Below are 20,766 nucleotides of genomic sequence, written 5' to 3' on the forward strand. Positions count from 1 at the left end.
TATAAACTATAGGAAAGCATATAATGAATGATAATAACTGCCCTATCTTTTAATAGTACATTTTTTTTTCTTTTGACCGCAATTTTCATCTTGAGCAAATAAGTTTTGGGTCCATTTATTGTATACTACCCCTTATCAGTACATATTATTAGGGCAACACTGTCAGGTCCTTTTGGGTAGTCATTGCGTTGGTGAATTACTTGTGAACTGTACCCATAGTGTGAGGATAGTCGCTTTTATTTGCAAATTGATAAGTGAAGGCAGTTTGATCAAGGAATGGGCGAACAAACAGAAAAGGTAGGATGTTCTTTTGGCACCTTTCTTTTATTTACGTTTATGTAGTGGTCAGCGAGTTTCGTCTACGGGTAAAAATTCCAAGTATTCCATTATGGACAATGGTCAAGTTTTAATACATTAATTTGTCAGAATGGTGTAAAGTTTTCATCTAAAAAATGTGGAGTATGAGGGTTGGTTGGAGGTTACACCAATAATGTTACGAAATTATTCATTACCACACTAGTGATGCCTTCTTTAAATCGTCTTCTTGTTCATTTTAATGTTTTCTACAGTTCCGTTTCAGTTAAATTCTGACTTATGTTAAGTGTTATGTCCACACAGGAATTAGACTTTATAAAATATTGCAGCAAAGTTACCTGCTGCACAAGTTCAAAATTATGTCTAGAGATTCAATTTATATTGCATATGTGTGGCTGTGAACGTTTTTTTTTATAAACGTATTTCTGAACAGCTACATCTGAAACGCATATATATTTTTTTCTTACAAAATACAAATTTCGGTCAAAGTTTCAATTCATGTATTTCGTAATGGAGATACTTCATAATACTCTTCGTTTTTTGTTTGGGCTATATGACTTTTATCTAATCAGTGTAATGCGCATTGTAAACACTTGCACCTTGAAATCTTGCATTATTTGCAATACATGTCTTTCTGATAGGAATGTCCTATTATGTGTACATACGTACCTAATTCTTGTTATATTTCATGCCAGAATAAATCATAAATACTGATGATTTTCCGACGTGCACCATAATCAGAGAATGGTTCCAGTTTGACCTGTAATTGGCCTGAAGTCCAAAGACGATTCGCGCCTCCCTCTTAATTCACTTTTCATGTCAAATGGGAAAACAAAATGTAATAAAATACGCTCAAAATGCACCATTTCACTCTAGATTTTATTTTTTTTTTGGGGGGAGGAGGGGGGGGGACCGCCAAATACCCATGATTTTTCAACAATTTTAATATGAATTTCCGGTTCTGAGGGAGAAGCGAATGTCAAAAGGTTGTGCCTCTAAGTTACGACTCCGGAACCGTGCAGGGGGCATGTGGAATACAGTATATGCAACTGGAATATTATGGATTCCAACCCTGTTTAAATAAACTCATAGTGATAACTGTGATTTGACAATAGTCCTATTAACGCATCACTTCTCAAACAATGTGGCTATCAACATTTCGTATCCCAGGATACAGTCACAGTTCTTACAGGAACGCCTAGCTTAAAACTAATCTTCTTCTAAATGACCAGAATGTGTGACCTAGGTTACCGTTACTGGTCAGTGCTATTCTTCAAGCGATTACCATTGTGATGATGTATATACACTGTTATCTTATCTATTTTCAAAATAGTGATGATTCTACTCATTGAGAAGAACAAATTCGCCTAAGCAACCACTATTATGTTAAAATATCTTCACGGTGACCGAACATGCAATTATGGAATTAGTATGTTTATTATGAAAATAAAGTGCTATTATGGAATGCTAGGAAGGAAAACTGTTTTGTTGATACCAAACATGTTTCAGATTTGGTTTCAAGGGTTTTAGCGTTTTGGAAACCTGTTTCAAAAGTCTTCCTTGAAGTAATGAATACATGGTTTTATGTACAGTTTCAACACCAAATGGAACGAACCGACAAAGCCCCCTCCGGAGGTGGTTTCGATAGTTTCAAAAACCAGTTTCGGTTATTGTAAAATAAACGATAAAAGTGGTTATCGTTTTATTTGAAACTGTAACAAAAAATACACAGTTCGTGTAACTGATATAAACCCAAACTAGTTTATTACCAACAAAAACGCTCTGAGTGATGTCTTGAAAACGATATCAACAAATGAGCCAAGTATATGTTAAAAATACAAAAAGCATAAGAAAATACTGCGGAATCCTATAAGGGTCATTGAGACCCTTCACCTCGCCTTAATAATTGCCCAAGAAAAAAACGCGACATTTGCTTGTTACATCTTTTTCTCTTTCACATTTTAATTACTTTCTACAGGAAAGCTCTTGTTTTTTCACTTGAAAATAGATAAAAAATGCAAAATTTGACATTTTCTTTAGTGAACTTATTTGGATAAGTCTGTATCGAGAAAAACACGCGATCTTGATTGTTGCACCGGCGCATCGTTGTTTTCATTGACTATGTGTACCTAGTGGTTTTACTGTATAAAGTACTGTAAAAATTGAAACAGTAAATCAACTTTTAAGCAAACAAATATCACGTTTTTACTTGGACATTTTCAAAAGGCGTGGCGGGGTCGCGATGGCTGTAATTGGACTCCGTTAACTAGTTCATGTTTATCAATTTTTCAGCTGTGAACAGGTAGCTTTAATTGCATAAAAAGTAAAACAAATCACTTAGAAGGCGACCGAGTGCGTTATTGTCGTCTTCTTAATTTCCTATAAAGTCTTCATAACATTACAAAAACGAGAAGGTTTTTTTTTGTATATCATGTTTAAGTTTTTCCTCCGACGGAAATGTATGTCACATTCCGTGAGTGTGAAGGAGGACTGGACTCTGATACGGGAGAAGTAGGTATTGCCAATTAGCATAGCTTAAACTTGCCAGACCCAAGGTCTTCTGAGGTGACAAGTACCCACGAGATGTGAACCCCACCATATTTTGATAAACGATATCTTTAGTATGTGTTTGCATTTGTTTTGGTTGTCGCCATCTCTGTGGGTGTGTTAGGTAATTTATACTTGCACTCGTGCAAGGCCTATTTGACGAGTGCTCCGATATGATGGTTAGTCATATTAGGTCTTTTGAGAATAGTCCACAGATGGAATGTAACCCTGGTTAGAGCTTCCCTGGTGCTTAAACGTGCACCAGTGTATAGCACTGTCACACGGAACCCCCATTTAACGTCCCTCCCGGAAGACTATTAGTATTTTAGTGGTGCGTCGGGGAATCGAACCTGCGATCCTTGGATTGACAGTCAAGTGTGTTACCACGGGTATCTGCCTCTGTCTTGTTCCGCCTACCTTATGTTCCATTTACACAGATCACGTAAATTAACCGTTAGTCGTTTGTCATTAAGATTGTATACAATATGTTTTATAGGTCTGGCTCTAATATCTCGAAAGTTCATAAGCGTAACAAGCTTAAGTAACTTATTTCATTTTGCCAACGTTCTAACTTTATCTTGATTTTGCAAAATAAAAGTTTATGTATCGTATCATAAACTTAATTTTCATTTAAAGCGCAAAAGCTATTTAAAATGTAAGAATTTAAATATTACACAAATTGAACCAAACCAATATAGTGGGCTAAGCTTAATCCTGTTTTAAGGGACTTTCGGGGATGTATCGAGAAATTGGGACCAGAATAAGATTATATCACGCCTCCAACATAAATGTTTCGCTCTCACCCGATATGGTTTCCTTTGCCCCGTTTATCCCATATCGGGTCATCTACTAACCCCGTAACTTATAAATCCGTGTTTTCACCCGGCGGGGAACCGAATCATGACGTTAAAACTGCATTTCTTTACGATTAACCGAGGTATTTAGTGGAGGCCGATAGGCGATCTCATTGTAACTCCCGTCGACAATAAGGGCATGGTAAATCGGGGTTCCTGTATTCCTACCAAATCAATTATGATTATCATCACAAATGATGTTTGGGCATTAAACTTTAACACGTATTCCCTAAATATAAAATTGGTATTTTTGTATTTAAAGAAATAAAACATTGGTGTTTAATACCTATGCTAAGAGAAAATAATAGGAAGCTTAAATATTGCAATTTACATTTGTTTTCCGTTTTGGATATTTAAACCACATACTCCGAATGAAACATACACAATAAGTAATATGTTCCTGAAGCTTGTGGCCATTCCGAAAGAGATAAAAAGAGTTCAAATTACAAACTAAAAACGCCGCTTTTAACCATCAATACTTTGTTTAAGTTGATAATCGGAGCTGAAAATGAATCTTCCTAATCCCCGTAAAATTACTTTCATAGGAACGTGGTTTAGACTTACTTTAAATTGTAACGCTGTAAAGTGGTGCATGCAAATAAATGTGTGACTTACCTCGGAAACAAAACCAATACACAATAAAAAAATTAGGGACAAGCTCAGGAGTCAAAAAATCAAATATAACCCTGTTTGGAGGCACAAGATAGGGCCTAAAAAATAAATTGTTTGGTTAGGGTAACATCCTTTTCAAAAATAGGTAGGGTAGGTAGGCTTTTTTTTAATAAGGCTTTATATTAGAATGTTATTTTCATCATTGGAAAAGGTGTTTAAGTTATCTTCTGTATATGCATTTAAGGTTTTAAACTACATATTGAAAAGCATTTTTTTTTTTCAAATCGACTATAAAAACGGTAGGGTCGGCGCCTATTCCGTAGGTAGGCTCGGGTTACCCGAACCAAATGTATTTTTTTTGTAGGCCTAGGTGCCCAAGCGAAAAACAAGGCCTCCAAGATCGGAAGTGGGTTCACCAGTACTAGGGTACCGAGTTGCTTTATTCTACTGTTGCAGGCTTCGGCTGGTCGGGATCAATCATATGTTCACCATGGTTCGGTTTGCTTATTAGTGGGGCTTAAACTAGTATATGTTTAAAGTATTAATTGAGACTTAAATAAATGAATATCATCTAAACCCTTACTATTTCAGAGAGAGGATGGCAAAAGGCAACCTCGACATTGGGCATAGCCTTCTATACACTAAAGCCCTTTTATTTTAAAACTGCAGATCGATGTTGGCTGATTTCTTTCACAATGTGTATCATTAAGCGCTTTCACATTTTCGCTTCTTCGTCGCTAAAAATTCGAAAACACGAAATGGCCTGATGTCAGCTACCATACATATACTTTAAGGCATATTGAATAACGCTAACTTATTTTACAACTGCAGAGCGATGACGGCGAACAGGCCCTGGCTAAACGGGGATCCTGGGGAAACCAGATCGAGTTCATTCTCACCATGATTGGGTTCGCGGTGGGGCTTGGAAATGTCTGGAGATTCCCCTACCTCTGCTTCCGGAACGGGGGAGGTAACATTGAGCAGTGGCCATATACTAGTACATTCGAGCTTTTGAACTTCAGTATTTTGTAATGAGTGTAAAAGAACTTGTTAAAACACTCGATGTAAGGCGATATAGTGCGTTGGAAAAACTCGTGTTGTTAAGTGACGACAAACCAAACGCCCCGTAGGGAATCGAACCATCTTGAATTGACCCTTTTTATCGGATACAAGTTGGACTAATACATGTATTATGTAAGGTCGCTAAAGTAATCACTGATTCCAAACACCTTCCAATACCCGTAGAACCTCTTGTACAACATTAGGGCCATCTTTAAAACACCGAGTCCATCTTGTAGAACATTAGAACCTTCTTGTAAAACATTGGCGCCATCTTGGTTAACACTGGGGCATCTTCTAGAACATTGGGCTATTTTGTAGAACATTGGGCCATCTTTTAAATCATTGGGGGCCATCTTGTCGATGTTGGAAACATGCTGTAATACACTGCGATCATCTTGTAGAACACTGGAGTAACCTTGTAGAACATTAGGGCCATCTTGTAGAACATTGTGGTCATCTTATAGAACATTAGACCCATCTTGTAGAATATTGGGGCATCTTGTAGAAGATTGTGGTCATCTTATAGAACATTAGACCCATCTTGTAGAATATTGGGGCATCTTGTAGAACATTGTGGTCATCTTGTAGAACATTAGGGCCATCTTGTAGAACATTAGGGCCATCTTGTAGAACATTGTGGTCATCTTGTAGAACATTAGGGCCATCTTGTAGAACATTGTGGTCATCTTGTAGAACATTGTGGTCATCTTGTAGAACATTAGGGCCATCTTGTAGAACATTAGGGCCATCTTGTAGAACATTGTGGTCATCTTGTAGAACATTAGGGCCATCTTGTAGAACATTGTGGTCATCTTGTAGAACATTGTGGCCATCTTGTAGAACATTAGGGCCATCTTGTAGAACATTAGGGCCATCTTGTAGAACATTGTGGTCATCTTGTAGAACATTAGGGCCATCTTGTAGAACATCAGGGCCATCTTGTAGAACATAAGGACCATCTTGTAATACATTGTGGTCATCTTGTAGAACATTAGGGCCATCTTGTAGAACATTAAGGCCATCTTATAGAACATTGGGGTCATCTTGTAGAACATTTGGGCCGCCTTATACAACATTGGGGCCATCTTGTAGAACATTGGGATCATCTTGTAGAACCTTGTGGTCATCTTTTACAACACTGGGACCATCTTGTAGAGCATTGGGGTCATCGTGTAGAACATTGGGGTCATCTTGTAGAACATTGGGACCATCTAATAGAACATTGGGGCCGCCTTACAGAACATTGGAGTCATCTTGTAGAACATCAGGGTCATCTTGTAGAACATTGGGGCCATCTTGTAGAACATTGGGGCCATCTTGTACCACCTTGGGGTCATCTTGTAGAAAATTGGGGTCATCTTGTTGAACATTGGGGCCTTATTGTAGAACATTGTGGCAATATTGGAAAACATTGTGGCCATCTTGTATCAATATGGCCCCATCATGTAGAACATTTGGGCCATATTGTATTCCAGTGGGGCCATCTTGTAGATTATTTGGGCCATATTGTAATATTGGGGTCATCTTGTAGAACATTGGGGCCATATTGTATTACATCGGAGGCATCATGTAGAACAGTAGGGTCATCTTGTAGAACAGTGTGCCATCTTGTAGAACTTCTGGGTCATCTTGTAGAACAGTGGGGTCATCTTGTAGAACAGTGGGGTCATCTTGTAGAACATTTGGTTCATCTTGTAGAACATTGGGACCATCTTGTAGAACATTTGAGTCATCTTGTAGATTACTGGGGCAATCTAGATGAACATTGGGACCATCTTGTAGAACATTTGAGTCATCTTGTAGATTACTGGAGCAATCTAGATGAACATTGGGGCCATCTTGTACAACATTTGAGTCATGTCGTAGAACATCTTGTAAATTATTGGGGCATTTTGGAAACATTGTGTGCCTTCTTGTAGAAGATTGGGACCATCTTGTAGATCATTGGGGCCGTATTTTAGAACAATGAGTGTCTTAATGTAGAACATTTGGGTCATAGTGTACATACTTTATTGGTGGCATCTGTTAGAACGAAATGATCATATTGAAGAACATTGGCGCCGTCTTATCAACGTAGATCGATGGTCGCTAGGATTTGAAACACAATGAATGGAAAAAGGATAAATTTACTTCAAATGTATTTTTAATTAAGACAAATGAAAAATACACTCCGAATATGAATTTTATCAAAATGACAAGTGCAATGAATCATTGAAGGTTAGATGATTCACGTGCAGGGAAGCAACGATAATAAGTACAGAAGTAGGACTAGTGGTTACAATAGGGAAAAAAGACAATGATCTGAACTAGTATTACTTCAATTATTCAGTATTTTATGCAATTTTAAGGTGGTTTACAATTCTCAAATCTAATCATTTGACAGTATGATCGCTTTTTCGAGTCCATACCTCTCAGTTGTTACCGTGTAGCTTCGTTTGTCCGTTTGTAAAGTTAAATTTGATTTAATTAGAAATTCAATTTAAATTTCTGACATTAACCCAATATTTATCTGATAGTCTTGATCGTAGATAAGATGGCCGCATTACAATTGATTGGACCAGCGTTTTTCTTTATTTTTCGTTGTACGTGAATTTTCTCGGACATGAACGAAAGGAGTGGGGATTTTTTCGCTTTAAATGGAGAATCATCGGAAATAAAAATTTAAATAAAATATATAAAAAAAATTCATTTTTTTATATTTTGGCAAAAACATGTGGTTTTGAAGTCAGTACTGCATGTTATAAAGTGAATTTGGGTTAGGCAATATTTGCAGCGCTCCCGTACAACGAAGATTGAAAAAAACACACCCTTGCCTTAAAGTAATTCGCTCAGTGCAGTTCGAACCCACGCCGTTAAAGTCAAGAAAAACTTAGAAAACAGTCGGCTAGTACACACGGCCACCGGAACTTTACCAAAAGCGCAGGATATTTAATCTTAAGGATACATTGATAACATCACGTGATCACGCATTCATTCAACCAATCACGCAACACCACAGCTGTAATTATTTTTTCAATCGCGTTAGCATTGCTAATGAAAATTGTGGCCTTCAAAGACGATATTTGAGCAAATATCTACATTTGCTGAAGGGTTCCAGCTTTTGGTATTTTTGTTTTAACACTCCTTATGATTTACTACACTTATTTTCGTAATTTAAAAATGGCATTTTACAAACCATGAGCGAGTTACTTTAATCGTGATCCTCAGTTTTGCGACAGTGTTACTTTCCTATGGCCATATCGTAAAATTATCCCATTATACTATCTTTTTTCTTTGCCAGGTGCTTTCCTGGTGCCATATTTCATCTGTCTGGCCATGCTGGGCGTGCCTCTGTTCTTCATGGAGCTGAACTTTGGCCAGTTCGCCAGTCTCGGACCTCTCAAGATCTGGAGGGTGAACCCCGCAATGAAAGGTACATGTCTTTGTATTTATATAACCCCTTCAGATACTTCATGTTTGCATATATATATATTATGTTCATGATGGAATACGTGAAGGTAGGACAACAATTTATAGGCCAGTATTTAGCTTTCTTCTGAGTATTTAGCTCTTTATTGATTAGGACCTAACTTCACATTCATCGTCTTGTTTTGAACAGTTAGCGCACCTCAAATTTGTTTTGACATAGGTTTATGACACTGGTCCTAAACAAAGAAGCTAACTCTAAAATAAGTATCATAACACAACATTGCATTTCTTGCTTAAATGCAAATTTCAAGACAAATTCATAAAACAAATTTTAAATATTGTACAAATACCTCAATTCTTAGATTTTGTAATTTCAAAATATCTAAACAAGTTGAAAATGTGAATACAAATATACAACAAGTGCTGAATTAATCCATAGTAACTGAGGTAAATCAATGTTTCATTGTTCATATGAGTTTGGCATCAACCGTCAAAGTAAATATTCCCATTTATACAATGTTTACTCAGTTGTAATGGAGTAGAAGATTACGAACAATTTTTCATACATTGTCCCTACCTGACTGGGTTTTTTAACTATATTAATGACGTGTTCAAAAAATGTGGTTTTAACAGAACTTTTAAACACATTTAATATACTGTCAAGGGATATAAACTAGACCAAAAAGAGTATAATGCTGTAAATATTGTTTTTAGCCAAATAGCGTGCTGTATCTATAAGACATATTTTGTAAGTGAACGAAGATCAGTTTATGTTAATATCTTAAATTATTTGTACTACGATCTAATTGTTCTCCAAAGTCATTATTCAGACAAAAACGTGTCATTTCGTTTTTTGAATGATTTTGTGAAATGTATTAAAGATACTTTTCATATGTAGTTTCTACAAACGACATGTAAACAATGTATATACATATTTTTCGTCTGTGATTATTTTGAATGAATACAAGGGTTGTCAAGCTTCGCAAAAAAAGAAGAAAAAAAAATGTTTACTCAGTAAAAATATATAATGAAATGAGTAAGAAGATGCTTACGGTTAGATACCAATAAATATTTTTTCTATATATTCAATAGTCAATTGACCAATTTGCAATCTAAACAACACTAATTTCTAGAGTTTCACAATCCCAACACCATATATTGGAAGAAAGTTCAACTTTCAAATGGTTGCACTATACATTGAACGAAGTAACGTTTCTTAACAAAACAAAAGAAAGAAATACATGTAATACTGAGTAACCACATCCGAATTGATGTAATTGTGACATGTCCATATTTGCCACATATATGTACATGCTTGTGTTGTAGGTGTTGGCATGAGTGTAGTTCTCATTACGACCTGCATCATCATCTACTACAACGTCATCGTTTCTTATTGCATTTACTTCTTCTTCGCCTCTATGACGGCAAATCTGCCCTGGGCCGACTGCGAAAATGATTGGAACACGTGCCTCTGCCGAGATTCGACCATGAACAGTTCGAGTAGCATCCCTTGGCACAATGACTCCCGGCTTGCTACAGCTTGTGGTTGGTTTTCCTATTTGAATGTGACGTTCAGTGAAAACAAGTGTTCAAGAAATTTAAAGAGTTTTTACAAGTAATCTGATTGAATAGAATAAGAACGTTGTGTAGAATTTAATAAGGGATGTTTTTTAAGTTTACATGTATTCACTTAAAGCTGATTGCCTGCAAATAAAGGACACTCTTTAGCAAAATAATTCAGCTGTCATCACCCAACCTCGCACAATCCTACTAGAAACGTTTTCGCTGACATTGTTATGTATGTACATATAGTCTGAAAAAACAACAACAGAATATCGGCGTATTACCATTAAACCATTTGCTTCAGTATCCACACCTTCATTTAGAACCAATATTAGTTTTACATTATTTACTTTATGAAACAGAGTCCTTTCTAGTTTACTTCATCTCATCGTTTATCCTTCATGATTAAGCACATTAAAGCTTCATGAAAACACTTGGCTTAGATTACTTTTTCAATCTACTTAAACAAACAGAAAAAATAACTGGAGATGACAAACGTTTTTAAGAATAAATTAAACAAATACACATGCACAAGTCATGCAATAGAAGTACCTACATTTCAGAAAACATGACGATCACAAAAAATCAAACTACATCGCCGAGTGAAGAGTTTTTCATGTAAGTATTGACGTCGTTAATGATGACTGTCTAATACGTCAAAATAAATTATGACGTTGGAAATGCCGTTAATATTTCATTAGCAAAGTACAATGTCAATGTATTACGGCGTACATAGAAGCTAGGTGAAACATGTCCATATAACAATATCATACCAAATATATTATTTATATCTATTGTTTTCCCTTTTAATGTTGACAGTTTTCGTCTCTCTTATTTCAGCCACAAAGTACTACGGCGAACAGGCGGGCTGGACGAGCCAGGAGAACTACTGTTGATAGTTTTCGTCTATCTGTTTTCAGCCACAAAGTACTACGGCGAACAGGCGGGCTGGACGAGCCAGGAGAACTACTGTTGATAGTTTTCGTCTCTTATTTCAGCCACAAAGTACTACGGCGAACGGGCGGGCTGGACGAGCTAGGAGAACTACTCGGCTGGACGAGCCTGGAGACTTACTGTTGATAGTTTTCGTCCCTCTTATTTCAGCCACAAAGTACTACGGCGAACGGGCGGGCTGGACGAGCCAGGCGAACTACTCTGGGATGTCAGTCTGTGTAACCTTCTTGCCTGGACCATCATCTTCCTCGTCCTCACGAAAGGAGTTGAGACGCTCGGAAAGGTGCAATAGCAGATTAAAACTGTTCGAAATAAATCTAACATAAGAAGTAATCACAAGCGGACAAGAAAATATTGTTTGCCTTTGTTTGTAAAACAGTTGGCCGATGTTAAACAGTTGACTGTTTAACAGTTCATTGTATGAACACACGCCATCCAGTGGCGTGGCTGCCTTACGCCTATACTACTGTTTGCAGATGACCTAGGCAAAGTGTACTCGTCGAACAGTTAATAAAATCGTGTTCACTATGCGTTGATGTATTCCGCGGAATTGTTCCTGTATAGTCCCTTCGCACCACTACTGATACTACACCTTAAAATTAATGTTTACTGTACACTTGAATATATTGTTCTGTTCCTCATACTTCTTACTATTTGTCATCGCAGGTGATGTACGTCGCGGCAATTTTCCCGTACATCCTGTTGACCATTCTACTGGTCCGCGGTCTGACACTGGAGGGACACAGCGAAGGCATTGACTTCTACCTCAAACCAAACATAACCAAACTCTCAGAAGCAGCTGTGAGTATAGTCTTGTGTTTTATTGTGTTTGATGTTGAACGCTTGTAAATCCGTTAAACCCCAAGTTCTTTGACCGGCTGTGTAAAGGCGGTTAACCCAGCATATACAATGTACTAAGAACGATATTTTGATATTTGCGTTATGTGCATGTTGTCTTATGGTGTTGATTGTGTACATGTTAGGCCGGGGAAGCCCTCTCCTCGTCAAAATTGTACTCTTAGACAGCATTTTTGGTGTTTGTTGGTGCATTCGTCAGAATCGATCGAAGTGATATACTAGTATTAATAAAAAAAGAAAAAATGTCGATTGTCATTGGCCTACACAAAAATGCAAACGAAGCTCTAGTACAGTGTTTGTTAGTCCTTGATTCTAATTGCTATATACATGATATTGGGTTACATGAGGCCTACCATGAGCTCGTCCATGTAGTTTCCATTTTATTTGATTTAAAAGATAAATGAGATACTTTCGAAACTCGTTATATCGAACTATGTTATGTCGAGGGCACGCGCGTAAGCCGGTAACGAGGCTTGCCGAGTTACCGGCCACGCAGCATGCCCGAGGGACAGATTTTTCGGTCCGGACCAGAAAAACATTGTAAATGTTTCAGGTATGGAGCGATGCGGCAGTGCAGATCTTCTACTCTCTTGGTATTTGCCAGGGTGGCCTTATAGCCATGTCCAGTTTTAGCAACTTCAAAACAAACACTTTAAGGTATATGGATTGCATCATTTTCGCGTAGTGTTATTATTTTGAGTGAACGTTATTTCCAAATTCGCCCATGATAATTGTGTTAATAAAGTTAATTTATTGTAGTATTTTTTATAACTTAAATATTTCAAATTGATTCTCAATGAAGGGTAAAAGGGAATAAGTCATGAAGATTCTAAGAGTTAAGTCCTTATGCGTAACCACTAAATTAAAAATTCTACGCGATCTGCTTGCAGCGTATTAAATGTAAAGAATTCTGACATTGTAGACCATTCATTCATATCCGAGGTTGTTATCGTAGTAAAATGGCCGAGATGCTCGTATTGAAAACATGTAAATGTAGTTTTCCTCAACCTCTCTTACAGTTCCTGAGAAGCCGTTGAACATATTTATTATTTATTATTTATATTTCAGAGACTCATTGATAGTTCCAATCGTAAACTGTGGGACGAGCTTCTACGCAGGTTTCGTAATATTTTCCGTGTTGGGGTTCATGGCACACCAGAAAAACACGGACGTCGCCAACGTAGTCGCAAGCGGTATGGTATATTGTCAATGGTTTATAGACTCGGGTCCGTATTCACCAACGTCCTCAGTCTGAGTTTGCGACCTAGACTCAGAATTTATTTATAATTTCACGTGAAAGAACCGCTAGACTGCATTGAAACTAAAGTGTAAGATATTTGGGTGTGCAACTAAGATGAATGACAGTCCACGACATGCTCCACTACGAATGTCAGCGCGGTGATGCAACCCCGTTAACCATTTGGAGTCTTAAAGTTCTAGTTTAGGCGGTTTCATGACTTCGCCATCGGTGCAAACAAGTGTTGTTGGGTTTTTGTTAAATAACAATGTGAACGTGCCATTAAAACATGGTGAACACGTTTCCCTTACATCATTTGCACACAGTAGTATTACATTAAATGTACAAAAAAATGCTTATGGTATGGATTCTTTTTTAATGTAAGATATTTATGTTTAAGTATATATTTATTTAATGCATTTATACATACCCATTGCGATGTTACAGAATACGTGGACCGATAATATCAAATGACAATTTTGAAATGAGATTCGTACATGTACCAACACTACCGACTATTCTTGCCTTAGGTCCGGGTCTTGTGTTTATGGTGTACCCGGAAGCTCTTTCTCAGATGCCTGTGGCCCCGCTCTGGTCCGTTCTCTTCTTCCTTATGATGACCATGCTGGGATTCAGTTCACAGGTATGAAGCAAGTACATTAAGGGGAAATACAAGTTCTAAGCCTTCCACAATGCCAAATTGACTTCTTGTAATGGTCAGAGATGGTAGGGTAATTGACTACATGAACTACGTCTTAAGACGAAAACATAGAGCCAGGTAAAAACGTGCAGTTTTCTAAAGTTATAAACAAGAAGCAAGCTAAAAAAATAGTTTCCTCCCATATAATTCAGTAATACTCGAAATAAAAATATCAAAAACATTATCACCTCTATGTAAAATTTCAAACTTTAACATATAATACTCGTCCGTGATTTGATGCAATATATTTTTTCGCATGAGAGCGGGAGTTTTGACAGTTAAGTAATTTAATAAATTGTTGCAAAATATAAGGGGTGAGTTAAAGAACAATAGCTATGGTAAATCGAACGAAACATCAATGTTGTGAAACCTTGTCGCTATCAACAGTCATCGAAATTATACTTTTGGATGAACAAGCCAGAATTATTATGCTATTGCTTGGCATCAAATTTTTTAACAAGCCTGCTGTGTAAAATTCAGAATTTGAGCAAGCCCGGAAGACATTTAACCAGTGCATGGCTTGCGGGCTTGTGTTAATTTCGACCACTGTATCAAATGTCTATTTGGTTTTAACTAGTATTCCTTCTTGTCTTCTTAACCTTTTAATAGTACATGTATAACATTTTAGTTCCCGCTCCTTGCGCTTATATTTCGTCGATGCTTCCAGTTTTCAGCCACGGAAACAGTCCTGTCCAGTATCATAGATGAGTTCCCGTCTCTTCGATCCTCAAGGTTCAAAACCATCGGCTTTCGAGCGGCGGGATGTTTCCTCTTCTTTGTGTTAGGACTGCCTATGACTACACAGGTTTGTACAAACATTATTGTTTCCGAGTAGCATTAAAATCATCGGCTTTCGAGCGACGTTGTCCCCTCTTCTTTATAATAGGACTGCCTGTGACTAAACAGGTTTGTACAAATTTGACTGTTTCCGAGTAGCATTAAAATCATCGGCTTTCGAGCGGCGGGATGTTTCCTCTTCTTCATAAAAGGACTACCTAGCTGTGACTACACAGGATTGTACGATTTTGACTATTTTCGTGTACAAATTTGACTGTTTCCGTGTAACAAGGTACGAAATCAGGTTTTTCAAACATCTTATCGCGCATGGTAGTTAATTTATACACTTCTTTATCAAATAAACCAATACATACTGCTTCAATTTATTTTCATTGCTCCATATAATACCGACTTATGACGGTCAAAGGCTAAACATAGCGTATCTTTATTGTTGTATGTAGTACCCGACAATAAATAAATATTGACTTGACTTGACTTGACTTGACCGACTTTATTAAACAGTGTATCTTTGTTCAAATATTACGGACGTTTTAGAGCTTGTATGAGTCGTTTCAATCGATATTATTTACCACATTGAATAATCCGACATTCGCCATCATATCATACTATGATGGGTTTACCTGTTCTATTTTCAGGGAGGATACTATCTCTTCAACCTTATAGACAACTATGTCGGTGGCTTCCCACTTCTATTTGCGGGCATATTTGAAATCATCGTACTGATCTTCATTTATGGTAAACTTTTACTCCTATTCATCCTCTTGTAATATTAAACGGTGCATGTGTGCAACCTACCGTTTTAAGGCGGTACCCCCCCCCCCTCATTTATTGATACAACTCTTTTGATGCATGCTTGGTGTGTTTGAGGTATTTGTACGTTACTCTCTCTCGTTCCGGGTCCTTTAGGCCTAACATTGCGCCTCGGGGCAGGGTTTATACTGTATTGTTTGAATCCTGCAGTTTCCATTGTATTACATATGTCTTCAAATTGATTTATTCGTATATGTTTCAACGCCTTTCATATCGTTCAACATGTTGTAGTAATGTACCTGTATATAATTTCCTTTCGATTTTGCCTTCTTAACATGGTCTTTTTCGGAAAATTTCTGGCCGTTGCGCTTGTCTTTGTGGTTTCCATGGTAATGGTTTAATAACGCATCATGACAGCAAGAAAGATGAATTTCTTAAATAAATTGTTATCTTCTTTTTTCATCTGCTGCAGGTGTCATGAAATTCAAGAAAGACATAGAGATGATGCTTGGCAAAACTAAGATGACGAAGATCGCCTTCTTTTTCTTCATACCTATGTGGTGTTTCCTAACACCCGCCTGTCTACTCGTAAGTTTACCTCAAACAGGAGCGGATTCAGGATTTGTACTTGGGTGTGTACTTTTGGATCGCAAGGAAGAAAGTACGCCCCAGTCCGGATAAATACGAGCAATACATGTTTTTTATGAGTTAGTTTAAATGGCGTTCAAAATTAAATATATAGTCATTAAAATATGAAAAGTTCGTTTAAGAGCATTATTTTCATATTACTTCTCGAATATTGACGTCAATAAGTAAATTTACACGATTTAAGTGGGGTGCACGCGCCGGATACACCCCTAGGACATATAAACACAATGTATGATAGCTGCGTAATTTGGCAACATTAAACGAAACATTTGATGTGTATTGTTATTGTTTTTTGTAGAAAGGAACTTACTTTAAAACAAAGCTATCATTTTGACGACAGTTTTTGTTTTTTAATGAAGTAGTAGCTAGGCATTTTAGGCCCGGGCCTACACATTATTTTCAAAAATAATATTTTTAAAAGATCTGGCCAACGCAGAGAGAGGCCCCGAAGGCCACTCTTCTTACTGTAGCCGTCGTGTGCCGTGTTGAGGCTGGAACAATTCGCATCGCATATCGTCAACAGTGTAGTAACTGATGGGGGGGGGGGCGCATTTGCTTAATAATTGCAAAGGAATGTATCAAATTAAATGAGTATTACATCATTTAGAGTAACAAAAGTGTTATTCTGAGCCAGTTTGATACTGATGTCATTCAAAATGATCTTTCAGGGCGTGATTGTGTTCAAATGCATCCAATACGAGCCATTGGTGACTGACGGGTACGACTATCCGGATTTCGGCGATGCCATTGGCTGGCTGGCGGCGGGGGCGTGTATTCTCATTGTACCGATATGGTTCATTGGTTACTTCTGTAAAATGGGTGGGGCAGCGGTGAGTGTTTGGTTCAATTAAATGCTTTCAATAAATCAATTAAACGACAGAGAATTATTTTTCTAAAAGAAAGAGTTTAAATCCGCTTTAAAGCTGCACTCTCACAGATTGTACGTTTTGACAACTTTTTTTATTTTTTGTCTACGAACGAGCCAATTTTTGCGAAAATCCATGGAAACCAATGATATAAGATTGCTGACAAAAAATAACATTAATTTTCGAACGGAAATATGCAAATCTGCGATCTGATCTTTTGTCAGCAATCTTTTATCATTGGTTTGCAGATATTTACGCAAAATTTTTGTAAAAACGGTAAATTTGTGAGAGTGCAGCTTTAATGAGTTTACTAACATTATCACATTTAAAGAAAAAATGGCTTCAGTTATATTCATCAAATAGGATCCATAAATGGAACGATGTATTCTTAGTTATGTCAGTGAATTGTCACAAAGGTAGGTCACGTGTTCCTAAATCAGGGGCGTATTTTTATGAGTTTTACCATTTTGCATTTTTGGTGATCGCTTAAAGATTTACTACGATCTACTATGCCATATGGTCTCATAAGGTAGCAATACCGTGATTTTTGAACATTTCTTTTATATTAATCTCGGTACCATTCATAAGAACCATTGTTTTCGACGTTTGTTCATCCTTTTTGGTATATTAAAACAATTGTATTAAATGTGCTAAATTTTATTTGGGAGTAATAGTGCATCTTTAAGCTTTTATTGTCATATTCACTTTTCAAAAATCAATTTGATAAAACATTGTCTACTTTCACCTTGAAGACTGTAAATTTGTTGCGAGTTGACATAAGAATTCTAGTTAAACCATGATTTCCATATTTCATAGCTAATGGCGGACTTGAATTCCCCGAAAACGAAATGGGGCCCTGCGGATCCGGAGCACCGCGGGGAGAGATATCGGCTGCCAGACTTTGATGTCGAGATAACAGTGAGCAAAGACGGGATGAAGGTAACAGTTGGTTAAACATGTCAAGGAGGGTTGGGCAAAAAATGTTACCACTTGGTAATACATATTTTTCATATGAAGCTCTTCATACTTCTTAGGGTTTATTATAATAACGCATTAATTGGTCATAAAATAGCATTGCATGTATTCTTCGGATTTGTTAAAGCTGCACTCTCACAGATATACCATTTTTACAACCGTTTTATTTTTTGTCTTGGAAAGAGCAATTTTTTGCGAAAATATCTGCAAACCAGCGATATAAGATTGCTGACAAAAAATCAGATCGTAGATTTTCATATTTCCGTTCGAAAATTAATGTTTTATGGCTTAAACCGTTTCTAACGGTTTAAAGAAAATGCATAAAACATCAATTTTTGAACTTAAATATAAAAATCTGCGATCTAATTTTTTGTCAGCAGTCTTATTTGACTAGTTTACATGGATTTTCGCAAAAATTGGCTCGTTCAAAGACAAAAAAAAATAAAAAAAAATTGTCAAAACGTTCAATCTGTGAGAGTGATGCTTTAACACACATCTGTTTTATAAATGTTAGCATTAATAAGTACGTTAACATATTTCAATCGTGTTCATACATAAACCGTTTTTGTTGTACACTTCAAACTTTAATAAAGTGGTCCAACCATTGTTGTCTCATTTCAGGAGACTATCAACGGAAGTGGACCTGTCATAGAAGCGGATGTGGCTAACGGAACTACTTCTGTTGGACAAGAGAACGATGCATTCCAAAAATTTTGAGACATTTTGTTTAAATAGACGGCTGTTTGGATGGACAAGTTTTTATAGTATAGTATAGTCAACCTGAATATATAACATGGAAATGGGAGTTAGTTCAAAGCCATTTGTAACAACTGAAAAACTGTTATCAAAATTACCAAGAAGACATGATTATAAATAGAAACGGTATGTTCCAATAGTCTTTGCCAATGCCGTTAATAATTTGTGTGGACCAAAGGTTTGTGGGGGAAAAGACTAATTTTGAACAAATTTCGATAAAGTGCAAATATAACGAAGTGCAATTTTCTATAAAAAACAACATGTAAACATATTTAGAGGATAGTTTGTTTCACTGTTAGGTCGAAATTTAATGAACCAAGTAGGTTTGTAGCTTTCCATAAAACGCGACAAATTTTCTGCAAACATAATTTAATTTCTGAAATGATGGGGTTGAAATTGTGTTCTAGCCCGAGCTTAAATTCAAAACGATGTAATATACCAAATTGATAACGTTTATTGATTGAGTTCGTCAGTTTAGCTGTAAACACGTTATTATGTTGTTTGTTATTGTGTTGCGTTTCTTTGTGTACAGAGTAGTATACCAGTATAAATTGTAATTGTTATACATGAAAAAATAGTCATAAAATGTGTAGTCATTTTCTACTCTTCATGTTTAATATGACGAATGTCCAGTACATAACTGTTTGACGAATGTCCAGTACATAACTGTATGGCGAATGTCCAGTACATAACTGTTTGACGAATGTCCAGTACATAACTGTTTGACGAATGTCCAGTACATAACTGTTTGACGAATGTCCAGTACATAACTGTATGGTGAATGTCCAGTACATAACTGTATCACGAATGTCCAGTACAGAACTGTATCACGAATGTCCAGAACATAACTGTATCGCGATTTTCCAGTGCATAACTGTATGACGAATGTCCAGTACATAACTGTTTGACGAATGTCCAGTACAGAACTGTATCACGAATGTCCAGTACATAGCTGTATGACGAATGTCCAGTACATAACTTTTATTTTTTATTTTACACAGAGTAATAAATAAATGCTTAGTGCTATACTGAACAAAACAGTCATAAAATATGTAGCCATTTTATATCGTACATGTATATACTTTTATGTATACCTAATGTACAATACATTACGTTGTTTTGTCAAGGTAATGTGTTGTCTTGGTCATTCAATATTTTGATTTCCTTTAAGATTGTATTCCAAGTTCTTTCAAGTATTTTTGTTAAAGATAAACCCTGTCACAGCTGTATTTTGACTATTTAGTTCAATAAAAGGATTCATAACGTATATGCATAGTTTTATTTATGTGCAAACATTTATATGTACACAGTTTTTTTTCTATTTACGATACTTGGTCGTACATTTGATGATAGATGGCTCTGCCCCCAATCTACTATCAATGTCAGTGCTTTGATTATCAAGGGTTTTCCGTTTATAGATGGCTCTGTCGCAATCTACTATCACTGTCAGTGCTTTGATTATCTTTATACACTGTTTTAGTCTTGCAAATCTAAACATGAAACTGAACAAGGTAATGTTAAAATAAATCCAAATGAGTATATCGTATGTCAAAACGCTCATTACGAGGAAAAAGCGCCCCGAAAACTACGCATTTCGTTTTATCAGCTTGAATGGTTATGTCGAAGAATTTCGTATATGAGCTACTTTTTAATCTGTGTCTTTTGTATTTTGCTAATTTTCGAAGAAGGATTTCAATGAGATGTAACAACAAAATCAAGTAGCTATGACATGTTTAACGTACAATGTCATCAGTCTTTATTAAACTGAATATATTCTTCTCGACATACCAAGTATTGGCGTATTTCACATTATCTTGTACGGTAAAATATTATAATAATCAAGTATTTAAGTCTTAAATTTGA

General features: G+C 36.5%; 1 protein-coding gene across 1 annotated transcript; it reads left to right on the plus strand.

Annotated features, from left to right (window-relative positions):
- Nucleotides 1-159: 159 nt before the first annotated feature.
- LOC128223173 (sodium- and chloride-dependent glycine transporter 2-like) lies at nucleotides 160-20,159 on the plus strand. The gene is made up of 16 exons (XM_052932468.1): nucleotides 160-297; nucleotides 5,160-5,298; nucleotides 8,671-8,802; nucleotides 10,125-10,343; nucleotides 10,925-10,979; nucleotides 11,466-11,598; nucleotides 11,982-12,116; nucleotides 12,727-12,830; nucleotides 13,242-13,366; nucleotides 13,941-14,053; nucleotides 14,778-14,915; nucleotides 15,544-15,643; nucleotides 16,131-16,246; nucleotides 16,975-17,136; nucleotides 17,989-18,111; nucleotides 18,769-20,159. The coding sequence occupies exons 1-16, from the start codon at nucleotides 277-279 to the stop codon at nucleotides 18,862-18,864; spliced, it is 1,911 nt and encodes a 636-aa protein (XP_052788428.1). The 5' UTR covers nucleotides 160-276; the 3' UTR covers nucleotides 18,865-20,159.
- Nucleotides 20,160-20,766: the final 607 nt, after the last annotated feature.

The sequence above is a fragment of the Mya arenaria genome, chromosome 17, assembly GCF_026914265.1.
Source record: "Mya arenaria isolate MELC-2E11 chromosome 17, ASM2691426v1".
NCBI classification, from domain to species: domain Eukaryota; kingdom Metazoa; phylum Mollusca; class Bivalvia; order Myida; family Myidae; genus Mya; species Mya arenaria.

Coding starts and splice junctions, on each gene's coding strand:
- LOC128223173 (XM_052932468.1), top strand. CDS start 277: ATGGGCGAACAAACAGAAAAG. Junction 10,344..10,924: donor CCGGCTTGCTACAGCTTGTG/GTTGGTTTTCCT, acceptor CCTACATTTCAG/AAAACATGACGATCACAAAA. Junction 14,054..14,777: donor TGCTGGGATTCAGTTCACAG/GTATGAAGCAAG, acceptor CGATGCTTCCAG/TTTTCAGCCACGGAAACAGT.